This window comes from Hakea prostrata, chromosome 11, assembly GCF_041222555.1.
Source record: "Hakea prostrata isolate BN-2017 chromosome 11, UWA_Hpros_2, whole genome shotgun sequence".
Classification (NCBI taxonomy): domain Eukaryota; kingdom Viridiplantae; phylum Streptophyta; class Magnoliopsida; order Proteales; family Proteaceae; genus Hakea; species Hakea prostrata.
Window position 1 is genome coordinate 24,694,977 of NC_142610.1, and position 20,137 is coordinate 24,715,113.

Below are 20,137 nucleotides of genomic sequence, written 5' to 3' on the forward strand. Positions count from 1 at the left end.
ACAAAATATATTTATCAAAATTGGGACATAATCTATTGGCCATTTCATGTGGTTATGTGGTGAGAGTAGTTCTAGCACTTCCTTTTCATTGCTCCATATTTCTTCTAATTGTATGTTGTAAGCTAGTGCCTTTTCTATTCCATCCATCATTCCACTTAGGATAGCCTCCACGATCTTTCCCTTCTTCAGTCCTCCTGCACTGAGATACCTTAGGTGTCCTTCCCAGAATAGTCCCACACTCCATCCAGTACTCTCTAATGCTGCATTATGTACCCCTGCACACATCAACATAGGTAAATAGCTTAAGTTAGTCATAGTTTTACATAAACATGTGTGTGGTTTAGAAACCATCGTCTCTCTAGGTGTGGACCCTAACGGCATCTTTGTGTTGGTTTCTAGAAATTGGATCCAATTGTAAGTGTTGAACAACACTTTTTCTGGGTTTGGATTCAGCTTCTGAAAGATTTTATTGTTTCTTTATTTCCAGATGAAATAGCAAGTGATAATAAAGACCGATACTACCCATTTCTTATTAGCTTCATCTTGCCTAGCGTCAGAAATAAAAGAGTTGCACAGATCAGTGATTGATGCATGTGTCACTCTCTCTGTTCTGAGGCCTAAGGGTCCTGTCGCCCAGATTCTTTTTGTCCATTCACAAGATAAAAAAATATGCCAAAGAGTTTCAACACAGTTACCACACATCTCACATATTGGAGATATTGAGGTCCATTGGGCAAGTGTCTCTTTTATGGGAAGTCCTGTATTTATCAGACGCCAAAAGAACGTCTTGAATTTCGGGTGTAAGGGTAGTTTCCAAAAAAACTTCCACCAGTTGGTGAGTGGATTGGTTTGAAATAATGTTCTCAAACGAGATAGTGATTTCCGTGCCAATTTGACAGTAAAATCTCCATTGCTTGAAAGAAGTAGTATCCAAGCATCATTATCAGCATTGAGATTAATATTTGACAGATAAAAAGATTGAGAAGTTTGAGGCAAAGATAACTCCCTGTCGTCAATATTGACTAAATTTCTCACTTCCGCTACTGTTGAATTTCTTGCCCACCTATCATTTTTCGGAACTTGAAGGAACCTGTGATCTGGATTTTCAATCCATGGATCAAACCAGAAAGATGTGTTCCTCCCATTTCCTACTTTTCTCCACACCATTTTTTGAAGATCTGGCAGTACTCCGCATATGCTATTCCATGTCCATGATCCCTTTTTTTTCATCACTTTCGGATCGAAAATAGAACTGTTTGGAAAATATCTTGCCTTCAGAGTCTGTACCCACACGGTTTCTGGATTCTTGAGCATTCTCCAACCTTGCTTTAGTAACATTGCTTTATTTATGTCCTCCATTTTGTTGAACCCCAGTCCTCCATTTTCTTTAGGTTGGCAGCATCGGTCCCATGAGATGAGTGTAAGTTATTTTTCCTTGGTTGGATTTCCTAGCCAAAACCTTTGGCATAAAGAATCGATTTTTCTACACACCGTACTTGGGAAGGCGAACGGTTTGGCAACAAGCAAACGGCTTTCTATCATAGTTGCAAGGGGGGCTGTTCGCCTTAACTACTTAAGTACCAAAGGCTGCTTTCGGTTGGTTTTTTAAGGGGGCTGTTCACTACAAGCTATCAGCGCTGTCTTAGATTGAACGGCAATAAGATAAGTCGACGTTCAATCTCTAAGGCGGGTTTCCGCTGAGAACGGAATAGTGTTCGTGTCCAAAGGTGAGCAAAGCCTTAGCTTCTAGAGTTCGCTGCTTTTCCCAGGTCGGAGAAGGGCTTGCACACCAATGCACATATATACCAAATGATTGGCTGAGAAAACAAAGTAAATACAAGACTATTGAAGATTTTTAAATTTTAAAATTAAGCTTTTAATCTCAGCCAATCATTTGGTACAAAAATGCACTGTTGTGCATAGCAGAGGATGTTTTTCCATTCTTCTCGGTTTTCGTTTGGAAATTTTCCCAAATGAAGCCTTACAATTGATTTATGTGTCTAACTAGAATAATCTTCACCTTTTGAAACCCAAAGATGAAATTTTAAGGAAGAGAGTATAGAATACAAGGCAAAACTTAATCGTTTTCAATCTGATGAAATGCGGTGTACGAAAGACCGCCACTTTTTTTGTCAACCTTCTCGCTTAATAGTGAGTTCACATTTGCACTCAACTTGGGCTTAACTATGCGTTTCAGGTTTAAACCAATTCTAGTACTCTGAAATGAAGGAGGAAAAAGAAAGAAGTGTGATAATTAATGATGAAAGATGAAAAGAATCCCCACTTTTCAGCACAAAACATTTAACGCATAATTATTGTCCTGAACCGAAGGGAGAAATTTTTGGTATGATATCAAAATCATTTAATCCAAACAACATGAAATTATTCAGAATCAAGTGAACAAGGAGGAATTTTGTACATTTGAAAAAAAATTAAGTTTGGTAAAATAAAAAAATTTATATTTTCCTTCACCTTCAATTTCAAAGTTAACAAAAAAGTGATTATGCGTTTGTAACTTTTGAAAAGGCCAGTGTGACAACTTGTAATTTTTGTCACTTAAATGGAAAGTCAAAAAACTCAACCATTTTCATTCATGACCAAACACAAATTCTTGTACCCATTTCTTTTCAATAGGTATAGTTGAGAATGAAAATAGACACAAAAAGGTCCTTAGTCCACCAATCTAAAAAGCTTGGACAAATTACATATAGACTCCTACGTTTGCAATCAATTACATCTAGTACCCCTAAAAAAATAAATTACAAATGTCCCTATTGTTAAGAATTGAAAACTATCTACTGTTACGAAGACAGTTGTAATTAAAAAAATTTTCAAGAATAATAGATGTAATTAATTGTAAATACAAGTTACCTATATGTAATTTGCCCTAGAGGTTTTCCTAATGGTGTTCACAAAGTCAGAGCTTAATGATTTAGATTAGATTCAGACGAAAAGAACTTTCGATTAGATCATCAACCATCCAAGCCTCATTAAATAAAATTAAAAAACCATTTTAAATCTCTGGTTCAATGATACAAGCATAAAACATATCCTTTTGTCTTGTCTAAATGAAGTTCAAAGTGTTCTCTATATGTTCTGAATAAAATTTATACAATAAAAATCATCCCTACACAATTTTCAGGGCAAGTCCCCTAGCTTTTGTGATTGCGAGGATCAGCGTGTAGCCCCAAATTTAACTTGTAGAACGGGACCGCTGAAATTAAGTTTGAACCAATACACCTAAGGATTATCGAAATCTTGAGATGGATAACCCAAAACGAGGGTCCTACTAGGTATTTGCAATGAACCACAAACTTCTTATATCATCCATCCTCCCAAGCAATGATTAACAAAAGCACTAGGATATTTAATCCGAAAAAATATTTAACAACTACAGTTGTGTCCACAAGTGATGTAGAAAGACTGCTCAGAACAAATTACAATTCCCCCCCCCCCCCTTTTATGGGGGTTGCGCTGCACGTATGAAATTCTGTTCTAGCCTACTGATGCACGCCTTCTGATTCTTCCAACCAATCAATACAGGCCAGAAAAATTAATCAGTCATCTAACAGTCTTTGAAAAAACTATTAAAAGTCTTTTTTTTTTTTTTTTGGTAAAGACTATTAAAAGTCTTTAGGGGCCTAAAACAAGATCACCACAAAGGGCTCCACCCCAGGAGGTCTCATCCTCGAGGGTCGTCAGAGTCCCAAGACTTGACCACATAATAGATCTGTTTAAAAAATAAAAACAAATTAGTGAAGTTACAGCGAATGCACTGACACAAGTGCATGACCAACTTTAACCAAAAAAAAAAAAGTGCATGACCAACTTACACAAAGGAGAATAATACTGGGATATTACGTCTTAAAGGCACATGCAAGTGAGTTTGTATACTCGAAAATATAATTGGATAGCAGATCAGTTAGCCACCCCCCCCCCCCCTCCCCCCAATCCCAACTAATACCACACCAGTTCATATGAATATGAAAAGCAGTCCTTGCTTTGTCAACACTGTAACACAACATTGATCCCTATACACTGAGCTACAAGGATGTTGAAAGGAGGAAACCAAAAGCCACTGATGCTGTATGGAAATGAATAGAACTAATCCTGTTTCCACAATATATAACGAGAAATCCTGTGAAAAACACAATCGCCTACCAAGGAGGGGGGGGGGGGGGGGGGAACCACTATGGTCCTACTGGACCCCTTGATTTTTTTGCATAGTCCAGGGGCCGGCCGCAGCAGAGCAACGGGGCATAGTGGTGCCCTCGCCTGGCACCATTCCCGGACCTAGCATCAGATGGCGGGCCGGGCCTGAATTCAGACTGGACCAGACTCTTCTTTGTTTGAGCTGCTCCTACGCATGATAACCGGAAAATCTCAGTTGTCCTGGACTGGACAAGTACGTAGATATCTTCGTGGGACCGGAGAAGGAGTCTCAGTTGATCTTTTCTAAGATTCCTTATCATGCCACGCACGGAGATCTTCTCATTGATAGAGTTGACCCCCCCCCCCCCCCCCAACAGACTCTACAAGGATGAATGCCAACTTGCTGCCAACTGTTATGAAAGTGGATTTTCATCACCTCTTCGGTGCCTGATCTACGACCACCCTCCAGCATAGAACCCAAGGTGAAGAGTGTACTTTTGGGGGTTTTCTGATCCTCTCAAAGAATGATGCATTGTGCTTGTGAAATTTTTATATGGAATTCAAAATGCAACTAAGAAGTTTCACAATTATCAAGCCAAAACATTGCTTACAGTATAACACTCCCCATAAGCTTTCTAGAACATCTAATCCTAGAACGTTGACCACCCAATTACAGAGGTACTAATTATTAATTTATTTTTAATTTTTACTTTCCCACCCTGTACTATGATATTGCTTCGATGATCTTAAAATAGTAGATGACCATTCAGGTTTGCCACAACCCCTGCAAATATTAATCAAAAATAAGGATGCTATTCAATTTTCATATTCTTGATCCAAAAACTATTTGACTTGACTCATTTTAGGACATCAATACAAAACCAAAATCAAAATTTAACACAAAAAGCTTTCATTCATATGGCAAAAATAGGATTTCAATTCCTAGAATTCCTTTACTTCAGCATACTATCACCCCCGGGGGAAAAAAAATGAAAAAACAGAGGTTAAAACCCTGTAAACTTAATCTAGATGAACCCACAATGTACCAATTACAACATAATTTGTTGTCTGCTTCTCCCAATGGCTTAAACTCTCACATTTTCTTGTCTCATCATCCATCTTATTTTGCTGAAGAAATTGCTCGTTCTTTCATGGCATCCTTTTCCAGCTTCTTTCTTTCAGCATCAGCTTGCTTAGCATTTTCCTCGCGTGATTTATTGAACATCCTAATGAAGATTACCAATATTGATGTCACTGCACATGGGAAGAGGGGAATAGAGTTACTACACAAAAGGGGGAAAAAGTTGGGGAGGTAGGGGGGGGGGGGGTGCATGCACGGGGAAAATCAGTCATCCATGAACCCTGGATTCTACTCAATTGCTAGTCCAGAGAAAATAGTGTCTATTTACAGGCTTCTTTCATCTATATACCAAAATCGAGAATAGTTGATTATATCTCAATGCCTCAGGTTAGATTGTAAGAATCTCCAAAATGTTTCTGGTCTGACAAGTGAAAACTGCTAAGCAGAACACGTGAAATCCTGAAAAACTGTCATCTTATGGTGGAACAAATACATGTCAGTATGGTGGCTGTTGAAAGAAGCATTCCCGTTGATGCTTAGCAGAAAAAGACACAGAACCCAAAGTGGAAGATCAGTTGGCAAGGACCAACACCTGACAACCAAGAAGTCAAGAATTAAATTCTCCTTAGGGCCTACTGATGTAAATCAAAGTCCATAAGTACCCACAGAAACAAGTCCAGCCCAGTGAGGCTGTGGTATGCAACTTCTGTGAAGGGCACTGATGACGTGGAAAGTTTTTGTTGGTTCAGCAGAACACCTCGTAAGGCAGCCCCAGCACTAAAAGCAAATGGATCCAGGCAGAAGAGAGTTACTATTCACAAGAAAAGTGAGGTCAAATATGGACAACTTTTTTCCTACTTTCGTTTAGTGATGTTAGTTTACCTTGTATCTATTGTCAGTTTCCAGTTTGTTTGTTATAGGAGATTAAATACTTTCCATGTTCAGTTTTATCAGGTTAGTACAAATACAATTTTTTACTTTAATTATTTATTTATTCTGGGTAGGGGAGGGGGGGACCTTGTGAATATCATTTATGTTAGGGATGGGGTTATCTCCAGATTCTCTACCACAGGTTTTGATGATAACAAACATGTAACATCTTATGCAGCATCAAATTGATAGTCACATATAAAAAGAAAGCCAAAAGTAAGACAGAACTAAGACCAAAAGATTACCTTCATATCAACTCTAGATCATGATGGTTCAAGGTGCTTGCACTCCAAGGATCAAGCACCACCAAGGGTTCATTTGCACCTTAGAACACTTTAAAAATAGTTGTAACATTGCATACTCTGTATGTATTTTGCATCACACATGCACATAACCTAGATAGAACCTAAGAAGTGCCTGCTTTATGTAATATCCCACATCAAGAATTTCTTTTCTTTTTGTACTCTCTTGTTATTCTAAATCAATACTGACAGTGTCTCCTTGACACAAGTCATGATAGACTTTGGAAGCCCAAACCCAGAAAGCAACAGTCAAATGGTTTTTGGTCCAACAAGGATAGGAGTTAGTTTTATTCAATTAGCATTATATATGCTTTGGGTTACCTATGTAGGAATAAGTAAAGTTAGAATCTGAGTTGCACTTTGTTTTTCAGTTTAATAGTACATCTAGAATGCATTATATTACTTTCCTTTAAATACATGGTTGTAACCCAGCAATTGACAGAGATTTTTGAATAGAAGACTGTGTTCATTTTGAGCTGAGTATTTGTGTAATCCATTTCCCCTGGCAACTTTTCCTTCTCCTTACAAGCCAGCCACTGCAAATTGGTGAGTCACTTCCTGTTCAGCCCAGCTCCTTTAACTGTCAGTCAGGGTCACTTGTTATATTCGTCTAACCATCATTTGCTGGTGAATTCAAAGTCACCTTTTGCCCTATTGGATTCCTCAATTTCAAGAATTCTAAAAGGGAAATTTCAGTCACAAATTTAGCAAAAACCATCAATCTGCGCATGCCTAGTCTTCAAGGAGGGATAGACAATGGGAGACAAGAATCTAGGTAATGAGAGGCCCGGATATGTAGAGGAATCACTAAAAATTTTACCCACTTTCTAGTTCATCAGAGTCATCTGCATCAGAAAATGAAAGAGGACCATGAATTCAGTTGGATATCCAAACCCAAAACATCTGCCACGGGTTTGTATGCTGAAAACATACTTTCTAAAATTGTAAATGAGGACAGCCAACCCTTGGTCATTTATAGGTAACAGATAAAACAATTCAAAGGCTCCAACTTCTTTTAACCCAACCCTTGCACTCAGAGGTAATCAATAAATCTAATATAGAAGTATCCTCAAAAAAGAAACATTCCTGTCCACACCATCGAGAATGTCAATGTACCAGCAGTTAAAATCTTGAAATCACAATTAGCAGATCCCAGTGGCAAATTCTCAGCCAATTAATTTGGACCATCTAAGCAAAGCAAGTGATGAGCAACCACTTACAAGAACACAATGTTTCCAAGAAATAAACATCAGAAAATAGTGAATCACAAAATAAATTCATGAAAAAATTCGATCAGTCACAGCATCAGCCCACAGAGGTAAGAGTACACAGTGAATTTGTTTACAGACTGTGTAGACAAAGCACTAAAGTAATACGAGTAAGATAGCAACCTTGCTCAAATGGACAACGAGCTGGATCCTCCCCAAAATACTGGGATAGACAATCTGCATTTCTTCCCTATAAGACAGCGTATGAAGTGAAATCAGAAATAATCTGTGCTTTCATAACCGTCAACAAATCAAATTATGAACTCACCACTTCAGAATATAATGATATGAGTGACCTCACTTCAGCTTCAGCGGTATCAAGGAAATTCTTTAAAGCCTGTGAAAAAGAAACTTCACAACATTAAGAAGATACAAGCTTTTAAAAAACTACACTGAACATGGGAATAACTAAATATTAGCAATATAAGAACTGTTAAATCAACACATATGGGAGAATGCTACTGTAAGCCTAAAAAAATTAGATTTATCAGTTGAATGACTTCATTTTCCGTAATTCCCCTGACCTTCTGAAAACCCGTAGAGATGGCACCATCATTTTCGGAGGTAGTGAGCTCTTGCTCAACCTTTTCCAGACCTTTGCTGACTGCTTGCATTTCTTCAGCTAAGGACTTCAATTGGATCTAGTCATTTTCAATAAAAGTATTGGTCAAACATGGGAAACAGAAATCATAAAACAAAATCTACTTTCTTCAGGGGTAAGAAAAATAAATGATGGAACCAAACCATGGTTGCAACAAAACAACTAAAACAAGAGATAAAAGGTTAGCAAAACATCAACTCCACCTTAGATGCTGCCTCCAAATGAACCAGGTCCTTATCAAAATCCAACAACTCTGGCATTTTCTCCGCAAGAAGCTATTGATGATAAGCAAATAGGTACAAGTAAGAGTTAGCATAAAAAAGGCATTAAATTTAATCACCAAGTAATAATAAGTGAAATTGTATGAGAAGTCAAGAAAAAGATCCAATCCTATATAGCGGACAGATTATAATGATGTAAAATTGTAAATCCCAATGCCCCAAGTTGCCAAACATCCATTTGCCTAGTCCCAAGGATGGCTATGTATTGACTTATACAGTTATACCACAAATGTAAAATAACAGAGGACTCTTAAATAAGAAATATCCAAACTAGATGGATGCTTGCACACTGAAACCAAAATCTATAATCCTACACAGTCAAAAAGTGAAAGTGTGCTGTAATTTGGGTACAACGGTATATTTGTACAAGGATATAATAGTATCTTTTTACTTCATATGATCTATCATAAATAAAGAAGGCATGTGCCTCATTGACATAAATTCAATTCTATAGATATAGACCTCTGACAATGATGAGCACTACTCAACCCACAAAGATAGATCCTAGAAGACCTACATATACAGGGGAGTATTGAGGGATTTCCACATCAATTGTGGGTGCTTTGACTATCAAGTACAAGATTTAACCAAGCCGTCCACTTGGAACCAGTTGGTTTCAAAATGGAAACTTAATATGATATCAGAGTAGGGAGCATGGACTTTGCGATCCAAGCCTAGTTACTTGCGAAACCCTAAAAACTTATGCCATCTTCCTTTTCTCCCTCACGCCTTCACCACCACCACCACTCATTACCGCCCTCACTGTCATTAGGCCTTTTAGTTTCAACCCCTAACTTCCACCTCTCTTTCAGCTTCTCAATTTCAACCCCTGATGAATGCAAATCTAGGCCGTAATCAAAGTTTGAAATTTTGCCTCATCTTGCTATCTCGCCCTTTGGCAAGATGACCGAAGTACCGAAATTTTGCCCAAATCTAGGCAAAATTTCATATTCTTTTATTTTGACTCAATATTTCGGTGGGTTTTTTGTGTTTTTTTTGTATGGTTTTTGGTGTCCAGCCTAATTTGAAGTCAATAAACACAATAGAAGTGTTATTTTTGCCTAAAACCTAACCCAAAATAGTGTTTTTGATTGGCACATGCCCCACTGTATGCAAGCAAAACTTGTGGTTAGGAACATGCATTTTCACAAATGTAAATATGGATATTATGCGAGACAACACTGAGATTTTCAATAAAATGCAACAACAAATACAACAAGTAGAATTCAACATACAAGTATGTTTTGGGCTGGATCCATTCCCTGGGTCATGGAGTACTTTGAATAGAACATAAGCAAGCCATGACATGGTACGAATAAAGTTATCCATGTAGTTTGGTATTCTATACATAGCATCATCAACATTAAGTAGATATTCCTCCCTTAGGAATGTGTTGTACGGGCATGGACTGTAACTTGGTCGCGAAATTGGAATAACTGGTTGTCCTGGTCCTAATGGATATCCAAAGATGGAGTCCACAAATAATTCACCTGATCCATCTCTATACCCATAGGCAGACATGCTATTGGAATCAGCAGATTAATCACCATATCCATACCTATAGCCATAAGCCCTATATGGTACAAACCTTTCGAATTTTCAAAATTTTCGTCAAAATCTCACTAAAAGTTTTGAGATTTTGGAAAAAATTCAAAAATTTCATCGAGATTATACCAAATTTTAATTTCCCCAAGATATTGAACTCTTTCATTTTGAGGCTTATTTCGTTTCAGTACTCACTTAGATGGCAAAATTTCATATTATGGCCTTAATTAGGGCTCTTAGACTTGTCGCCTTGGCTTAGAAGCCTTTTGAAGCCCCTAGGCTTTCTGCCTAGGAACACTCCATGTCATTATTGTTTTTTTTGTAGATTTTTTTATCTGGATCCGTAATTTCAAGGGCAGTTTAGTAATTCTACCAAAATTTAAGTCACCGACAACAAGGCCAATTAGGTTTGTTAATATTTGACTTTCTATTTTGGCTAAGGTTTCAATTTGGTTACTTTCTAGTTTTCTCAATGCTTGGTTAACAAATAATCTCCCTAGGGATAGTTTCTTTTTTTAGTAGAATTGGGAGATTTTATGAAGTATCTAATTCTACTTTTGGCTGTAATTCAGTTTAGGAAAACTTCCTAAATTGAGATTTGATTTTATATTATAAATAAAGTACCAAGGACAGCCAATATACACATGCAAGCTCTCCCCCACCTCCTATTTTTCTTTCTAATTTCCTTTTAGTCCCTACACAAGGAAAAAATTTCGGTTGAAACTTGAATTTCAACCCAAGGAAAGGCCGAAATTTTGGTCGAAACATGTGATTTTTTTAATAAAGTTTTGATCAAAATGATCTGTTTTCTTGCATATTTCAAGCATAATAAACAAAATGAAACTACTAGTTTACCAAAAAAACCGTTGAAAGGGTAACATGCAAGCAGGGGCGGAGCCAGGATTGAACATTGGGGGGGCCAAATGTATGTGGGCCAATGTGGGACCCATTGTAGGTCCCATCTCAGAATATATTATTATATTTTAATATGGAGTCTATATTAAAAATTAGGTAAATTAATAGAAAATTCGTGAGTTTGAGAGAGAGAAAGGAATAATTTGAGAAAGAGAGAGTGAATACTTGATGTGGAGAAGATTTAGGAAAATTCCAAAGTTTGCTTACTACTTCAATATTTTGTGAGACGCGTCAGAAAAAAAGAGAGAAGAAATAGGAATAAAAGAGGAGATTCATGAGAGAATATAAAATTAGAAATTCATGGATCGTGAGTTAGTTTTTAAGTTAGTTTTTAATTAGAATTTAACCTTTTATTCCTTAAAACTAGGGATTTAATGATAACCAAGAGATAAAGATTATGAATGATATTTGTACCCATCATCTTTATCTTAAATTTTTTTAAAAAATTTTTGGAGGGGGGCCAAATAGTGGTTTTTCACATTTAAAGATAGAGAAATAAGGAAGAAAACAAGGATATTTACAATTTCAAAAAATCCAGGGGGGGGGGGGGGCATGGCTCCTTCCGGTCCCAACGTGGCTCCACCACTGCATGCAAGTATATAGATATATGAGAAGAACCAAGAATATTACCAAGTACAAGTCTGCCTAATACATGTCTCCATCTTCCCTCTGCACTCCATGCAAATGACAATACACGTCCCATGATGTTTGCTTCATATAGTCGACAACTGCAGCTCTGCAAGTGACCTTATCCACATGCCTAAGATGTCCTGATGTGGGAAGTTGGGAATCTTCGGATTAGGAATTGGCTCAACTGCATATGGAAGGGCTGGTGGTGGCTGTGGTATAGAATAGAAGATTTGCTTAACAAATGAAGAAACACCCTGGTCGTCGGCAGTGGGAGGGACACCATAAGCTCCATAATGATAATAAGGTTCCAGTGGCTGACTCCGATAGGTGACAGTGGGAGGGACACCATAAGCTCCATAATGATAATAAGGTTCCAGTGCCTGACTCCGATAGGTGACAGTGGGAGGGATACAATTAGCTCCATGACCATAAGGCTTCAACGGTGGCTGACTCTGAGTCTGATAGCCAGGGGGGACACTATAAGGTCCATAACCATAAGTTTCATAAATCAACTCAATCAAACCAAAATTCTCCAACAGTATCATATGAGGACTTTGCACGCCTATGCATTCGGATCCTCAGAGGCGGAGTCTTCTGGAACCATCTATGTTCATCAATCTCATAGATCCCACCATGTTCTTTGCATCAGCAAGATGGTAAGACCCATATGATGGCATGTCCTCCATGCCATATCCATGCTGTCTCCCCTTCCGCTTCCTCAAATATGTCGACGAAACATTTTTGCCTTAAGATGCAGCTCCAACTGTCCACCATGGTCTGAATCCTATGTTATATAGGTGAACTGACTCTAACCTATGAATCTCAGTGGTTGTCCTCCCGCTCCTTGATTCTCACATACTGCTGGAGTTGCTGGTGGTGGTGGTCTTTCCCTAGGATCAGTTGAATCCTGATCATGAGGTCCAACACTCTCATTATCCCCTCTGTCATCATCATTGTCATCATCATCGTGATGCCTGAGTCGCATCATCCTCGGTGTTAAACCAGGCAATCAAATTCTCACTCTGCGTGGCACTAGGGTGTGGCATGAACAGACGGGCAGGAGCTGCATGTGCACTCCCTCCTGGGCCATGAACTCCGCCACATCAGTCCCTATCTCCTTTGCAATCTATCTATTGGGACGACCTCCCTCCTCATCCAGCAAGGGCTCTCCACTGTCCCTAATCAAGTCAACTACTAGGTTATCATCATCATCCATCTCAAATATGTAGTTGAGCCAGTTTCTTATCCGGAGATTCTTAACTTCTCACCATCAAGACATCTTAGGCATATGGATGAGGCCACATATAAAGCTACAGTTGCCGTCTACGTCGCCAAATATATGGAGCAAACATCATGGGATGTGTATTGTCATTTGTATGGGGTGTAGAGGAAAGAGGGAGACATGGAACAGAGCAGACTTGTACTTAGTAATATTCTCGGTTCTTCTCCTATATACTATATACTTGAATGTTACATTTTCAATGTTTTTTTTGGTAAACCAGTAGTTCCATTGTGTTTATTATGCTTGAAATAGGAAGTATGCAAGAATCCAAATCATTTTGAGTCCATATGAGGTTCGAAATTGATGTTTGAAACTTCAGGAAAAAATCACCTATTTCTACCGAAATTTCAGTTGGAACCAGAAAATTTTGACCTTTCCCTGGTTTCGACCAATATTTATTCCTAGTCCTACAGCAAGCTTAATTCTAGGGCGTAACTCCAAAATCAAAACCCTAGAATCTGGTTCACATCGCTAATCCGATACCTAATAGGAATTAAAGACCCTTCCCAATGCCCTACAGTCCACCGTTAGTTACGGGCTGACAGCCCTTCCTTCCACTCCAAACCCTATATCTCTGCAACTCATCTTCTTCTTTAGAAAACCCTAAACCCTATAACTTCAAAACTCTAAATCTCCTTAACCGGTCATCCAAATCTTAATCCCTTTCAGGATTAGCATCCTCATCACCGATTGAACACTTGACCCTAACCTTAGCCTTAACCAAACCCTAGAAACCTTAATTTTCCAAAACCCTAGTCTTGAATTCAACTCTGAAACTAAACAGCAAGGATTCAAACTTGGTTCATTAAACCCTAGCTGAACCTAACCCTACCCTTTTCCAAACCCTAGAACCCTTTAACCCGCAGAATTCCTTCAACGTAGGGTCCCAGAAGATTGCCGATTCACTTGAAGAGGATCCTCAGACCTAGGGGTTGCATCAGTCTATTGAATCCTAGATCTTGGTTCACATCATAACCATATTGTTTACCTTCCCTTCTCACATCTGTGAGGTATCTTGGTTAGCATAAGATTTACCCTCCATTATGCACAAAATATTACTGAAGAGGGCAGGGCTTTGGAGAGCGATGGGGTAAGAAATTCTGATTGCCACGTCAGCTGGCAATCCCCTTTAATTATCCAGAGTTTGTCTTCTCATTTCTCCCACCCTGGCAACCAAAAGAACATGGTTTTTGGTATGTGGAAATTTTACCTCTTTCCCACCCCCTATTTCTTACAAACAGATGCTTCCCCCAAAGTTCATGGGCATGTGATCAAGTAACATTAAGTTAGAAATTTTTGTTTATTTTGCGGTAGATGAATTCAGAAGTTTTACTATCAGTTTTTGAATAATAAAATTTTTCCATCTCTACCTTGCATAAATAATGCATTAGAGTCAATTTATTGTTTCTTGCACGTGTGTCTGACAATTTAAGAAGGCTGTCCAATTTGAATCCTATTGCTGATCCTGCAAAGAAATGGAAGAAAAAATATGACGTTGACATATTGCCTTCAGTATGTACCAAATAAATATGGAAGTATTTCAAACAGTTACCTCGAGTTGTTCCCTGATTTAACGCATTTCCCAGAGTGAGAATAGTCTGCATTACCTGACGCAACTTTACAGATTCTCTTACCTATGGTGAAGTAGTACACATTAGAAGTACTCAACACATGTCACATAATGGTCATCTCAGTATTTGGAAGGTGACAGCAAGTTTCAAAAGCAAACATTGTGCCCAGTCACTGGTAAGATCAGGGATTGAGTCTCTTGACCTTGAGCAATATGCACCTAGCTCCCTCTCTCATATCAAGGTTGAAGGGCAGCACTTTTACATGTTCATATTGCACACTGACTACACTTGACCAGAAAGTGTAAAAGAACAAAGAAAGATTTGAATTTGGATGCATACCTCTTTAGAAGCACTGTTGATTGTAATCAGATTAGATCCTAGCTCCTTCACCTAATCAATTAAGGATAATAAATATAAATTACATAACTAATTTTACTTGAACAAAAACGGATTCTAACCACCTAACTACGAGATCAACAAAAAACACAGTGAACTAGTGAGGGTAGCTTACTGGGAATGTTTCATCAGATTTTTAGATATGTACATCTAGTTTCTACCGTCAGAGAGTGAAAGGAGAATCTATAGCACAGACCTGCTCTGCCTATAGGAAAGGGTGACTCGACCAGAGTGGAGATAATCTATTTCGTTGTTGGTATGAAATTTGTCTTAATAGAAGGTGATTCAATTATTAGGGCAAAGGGAATACATCTAACCCTACTGACCTATTGCACGAGTACCCTCACATGTGGATCTTTGATGGAGTGTTACACTGGTCATTGGACAAGTGGCCCCTCTTGTGTATTACCATTTCATTCAAAGCAAAGGGCAGTGAATGACACAGCAAATCTTAATAACAACGCAGGTGGCACTTACACCAACCATGTAACTGTAATTTGGTTGGCACTTACACCTACCTTGTAATTGTGATTTGGTTTTCATTATATGATTTCTGATGCCAGTTGGCCTTGCCCCTCTGGGCTTTAATGCTAGTTGTCCATACTTCATTCTTAATCAATAAATTGTTAACAGGAATACCTGAGTAGAAAAGTTGATTCTGAATGAGAAAACCCTTAACTTGGATTCTACTCGAGGGACCTTCATCAGCTCCAGGAAAAACTGAAAAGTTTGTTGACTAGGACAAAGTTAACCAATAAGATAAAATGATAACATGAACAAAGGCCACAAGTATATACCTGTTCACACCTTCCAAGCATTTCCTTGTTGCCAGTATAATTCTAAAAGAACAAAAAAGACAAATAATAAATAAGTGAAGCTTATGAACCATTCGTTCTATAATTAATGAAAGACAATAATAGCTCCTAACATGAACTCAATGAATACCTAACCTAGGGATAAGAGAGAAGCCGGTATGACCCTGGAATACAAGCCAAGATTTCAGTATCTTGGCTGTCTCAACACAGCGAGATGAGACAAAACTTCAAACATTGTCAACACTGCTCTTACAGAAAATAAAGGCGAATCCATTTTTGCTGATGAGGGAGGAATGACTTGACAGTGAATTTAATTTGGGAATGAGACAGCGGAATGTTTGGTTAATAGAGAAAAGCTAGGAGGGATTGAGGAAGAAGCTGCGAACTGCTTTGATAGGATCCTCCATAAAACTCCACGAAACTCTATACAAATACTAAAGCCATCGGGGCCAGAAGCATGATTAGGCTTGTGGAAGTTGATGGTAGACAGATTTCAGCATTTGTGAGGATGGCTTGGTGGGAATCAAGGACAGAGGAGGTACAAATTTGTTGATGAGGTTAGGAGTGATAAGGGGTCTGGGAGGGACGGAAGAGGGGACAAGCAGAGATGAGAAAAAATAACCACTTCCCTCTTTATGCTGTCAACCGTAGAGATCCAAATGCCATCGACAGAGAGGTGATTGGGATGGAATTGTAGTTGCGGCAGGCTTTGAGAGAACACTTCATTCTGGATTTTTTATGGAGGAAACTCTCTTCTTGAGTGCTGTTCGAAGGGTATGATGGGTAGAATAGGGCAAGTTAGAAGATCTTGGGTTACTCTGTTTCAGGGATCCTAGTTTCCATTTTTTGAAGTTTCTTTTTGGTTAGTTTCCTGTTCTAGTTGTAATTGATGACTGCCCTATAAAAAAAACATCGGCTGTAGGAAGTGCATGCGATGAGTAAGGCCTCCTAGCCTATTCTCTAAACTTCTTCCTCTTCCTCTCACTTTTCTGTTCTCCAACATACATGATATCAGAGCAGCAGACCGTACCTATAATTCTTGGTGACCCATTGCCGCAAGTTGAGGGGCCTTTAGGTCATGATTGCAGGGGCAACAGCACCTAATGCTGTATCTTCCTGTTTGTTGAACAATTGGTGAAGCCATCTAGCTCCATTTTTCATGGAAGGAGAGCTGCACAGCACTGCGTTGAGGTAAGAACCTGTTTCTGCACTTTTACGAAAGTTTTTCTTTGGAGATTTTGAAGCTGTTGAGTAGAATCAATTGTTTTTTCCGGAGATGAAACTGCTGGTAGAATCAATTGCATGATAGAGTAGTGTTGATTGTTTGAATCTGTGTTTTCTTCAAGCTGTGCATTCCTAGAGGTTTACCTCTGACTTATGAAACCCAAGAAGAAGTCGGTTGTTGGTTATGGATAATCGATGGTTCAAGTGTGGTTTGGTTTGCTGGTCTAAGAATATATGTTGGTTTTGGCTCAGTTCTCGTTCAAGTATTACCTATTCCTGATTCAAAGTTGTGGTCCAAAATTTGGTTTAGTTTTGTTCAATTTCTGGTTTGGGCTGTTTTTGACCTATTTCTTAGTTAAAGAAAAAGGGTTGTGGTGGATGAAGCTAAGATAGAAAGGAAAATCATGACCGAAGTGTTATCCTCTTCCCCCTATCGGCTTACCGAGCATAAACTTGAAGGGGTTAGTAATTTCCAGCAGTGGAAGAAAATTGTTCGAGTAGTAATTCTTGGTAGAGGACAGCGGGACCACTAAACCAAAAACCCTGATACTTCAGACCCTAATTGGGAGACAATGGATGCCCATATTTTGGGACAAATGTTTTTTTTCTGTGGAGAAACATATTGTGGACCTTGTTACCCATATTGATATGGTCAAGGAACTGTGTGAATACTTGAATGTATGAGCTATCCCAGGAATTCTATAAAGTTGATAGGAAGGGACAGCCTTCAACCCAGTATTTTGCAGATTTTAAGAGGATATATGAAGAGTTGAATTCCATACTTCTTATTATTTCTAATGTTACTAAGATGCAGAACCAACGTGAGAAACTGGTTGTGATGAGTTTTCAAAGGGGACTTGGGAAGGAGTTTGATTCAGTAAGATCTCAAGTCCTCAATGGTGACAAAGTGGCCACCTTATTTGACACCTTGTCCAGGTTCCCTGAGTATCTAAAGAGAACTCCCATGATACTACATCTAATGACACATCTGCACTTGCCACACTCACAAATAATCGTGGACCTGGTTCTGGAAGTACTCATGGTCGCGGGATTGCTACGAGAGAACCAAAGAGAGAGAGAGAGAGAGAGAGAGAGAGAGAGAGAGAGAGAGAAAGAGAACAACTACCACCTCTCAGGAGTCTACAAATAATCCAGTTAGGACATGTCATCATTTTGGGAAGCCAGGTCACATTTAGAGATTTTGTTGGAAATTGCATAGCAAACCCCTCAGGTTGACAACAATGAAACTGCTTCAGAGACCACATCTCCACCCCATAGTCTGAAGATAAAACAGTGAAGATGTTTGCAGAAGACTTTATTCGCTTTACCCAGTTTCAGGTAGCCCAATCTCAACCACTTGCAGCTATATTTGCACAGACTAGTAATGCAACAGCTTGCCTCTCATCCGATTCTAGGCCCTAGATTATCAATTCTAGTGCCACTAATCACATGACTAACACCCTAGGTATCTTTTCTTCTTTTTGTTCCTCCATTTCAATGGTCACCCTTACAAATGGTTCGCGTGCCACAGTTAAAGGCACTGAACTATTCATCTTATCCCATCCTTAACCCTATCCTCTATTCTTTATTCACCAGAATTTCTATTTAACTTATTGTTTGTTCATAAGCTTACCATAAAATATAATTGTTCTGTCTCTTTTTTTCTTGGTTTTTGTCTCTTTCAAGATCTTACGATGAAGAGAGATGCTTGGTAAGGGTCGTGAGTCTGGGGTGTTATATATGTTCGACACGTCTGTTGCCTGTTCAAGCATCTCTCTACCACACTAGATTCATTGCCAGTTGGGTCATCCGTCTTTGTGAAGTCTAAAATTACTAAATAGTTGCTTTCAACATACTTTTGAGTTACAATGTGAGTCATGTCCGTTTGGGAAGCTTCACCATGTGAATTATCCACCTCGGGTTGTGAACTGGTCTTCCCACCCTTTTGCTTTAGTTCATTCTAATGTCTGGGGTATGTGTCCTACAGTTTTTACCTTGGGTTTTAGATATTTTGTTACTTTTTTGGATGACATTTCCAGAGTTACCTGGCTTTATTGAATGAAAAATCATTCTGAATTATTTTATATGTGGAAATTCATACTCAGTTTAGGATTACGGTTAAGATTCTTCATAGCGATAATGCTAAAGAGTACTCTTTGAATCGATTTACCTCCTTTATGAGTTCTAATAGCATCCTTTATTAGTCCTCTATTGCCTGCACCCACAACAAAATAGTGTTGCGGAGAGAAAGAATCACTATCTTATAGAAGTGGCACGTTCTTTGTTGTTTGAGATGAAGGTGCCTAAACCTTTTTGGATTGATGTAGTATTGACTACTTGTTTTCTTATTAATCACATGCCATCTTATGTTTTGAAGGGAGAATTCCATATTCTACTTTGTTTCTTATTAGTATTGATGCATTGCACCCGCACAAAACAAATTAGATCACGGGCAGGACAATGCTTTTGTCATAATCCTTCACTTATTTTGGTCCACCTTGTCAATGCTTAGAAGTAAATCTTCCTTCTAAATGTATGGGAAAAACCCCTATGGGTAGAGGATCTAGACTCCTACAAAACTTCCACTCCTTACTTAACGGAATTTGCGTCAGTTATGTGCAGGACTGTCATGTGGTACATCTCGGTCTGTCGGATCGAGATCTTGGTCAAAATGGTCAAGATTGAGATTCAACGTTTGAGATTGAAATCTTGACTGGAATTTCGGATCCAACGGTCCGAAATTTCGCTTGTTTGTCATGCGCATTAGAATAATGCGCATGACTGAAGCAATTTCCTTATTCAATATGCAAAAGGACCGGATTGCCCTATGCCTAGCTTCTATCACTACTGTACAACAGAAAAATTTTAAAATTCTTCTCCCCACTCCAACACACAAAAGCATGCAAAAGTACTACATTGTCCCCCATAAAGGTGAAAGTCCCACCCAAAATTATGCTTGTGTTGGGGGTGTAAATGAATAATTGAAATCCGCTCCCAAATTCGCATCCTCATCCGTTTAGCGATATCTGAATCTGTCCCGTCCGTTTACTAATAGGATGCGAATATGATATACTACTTTAAAACCTATTATTCTATTTATCCGTCCGATAAATTTTTTTTTATTTCTAACCAAATACAAGCTTA

General features: G+C 38.6%; 1 protein-coding gene across 1 annotated transcript in view; it reads right to left on the reverse strand.

Annotated features, from left to right (window-relative positions):
* Window positions 1–4,931: 4,931 nt before the first annotated feature.
* Window positions 4,932–20,137, reverse strand: part of LOC149001064 (formin-like protein 14) — a 40,427-nt gene continuing 25,221 nt past the window's right edge. The window contains 10 exon segments of the mRNA XM_089139827.1: window positions 4,932–5,406; window positions 7,857–7,923; window positions 8,002–8,070; window positions 8,258–8,374; window positions 8,538–8,609; window positions 14,358–14,452; window positions 14,540–14,621; window positions 14,898–14,948; window positions 15,594–15,674; window positions 15,752–15,793. Of these exon segments, the coding sequence (XP_088995953.1) occupies window positions 5,273–5,406; window positions 7,857–7,923; window positions 8,002–8,070; window positions 8,258–8,374; window positions 8,538–8,609; window positions 14,358–14,452; window positions 14,540–14,621; window positions 14,898–14,948; window positions 15,594–15,674; window positions 15,752–15,793 (810 nt within the window). The 3' untranslated portion in view covers window positions 4,932–5,272.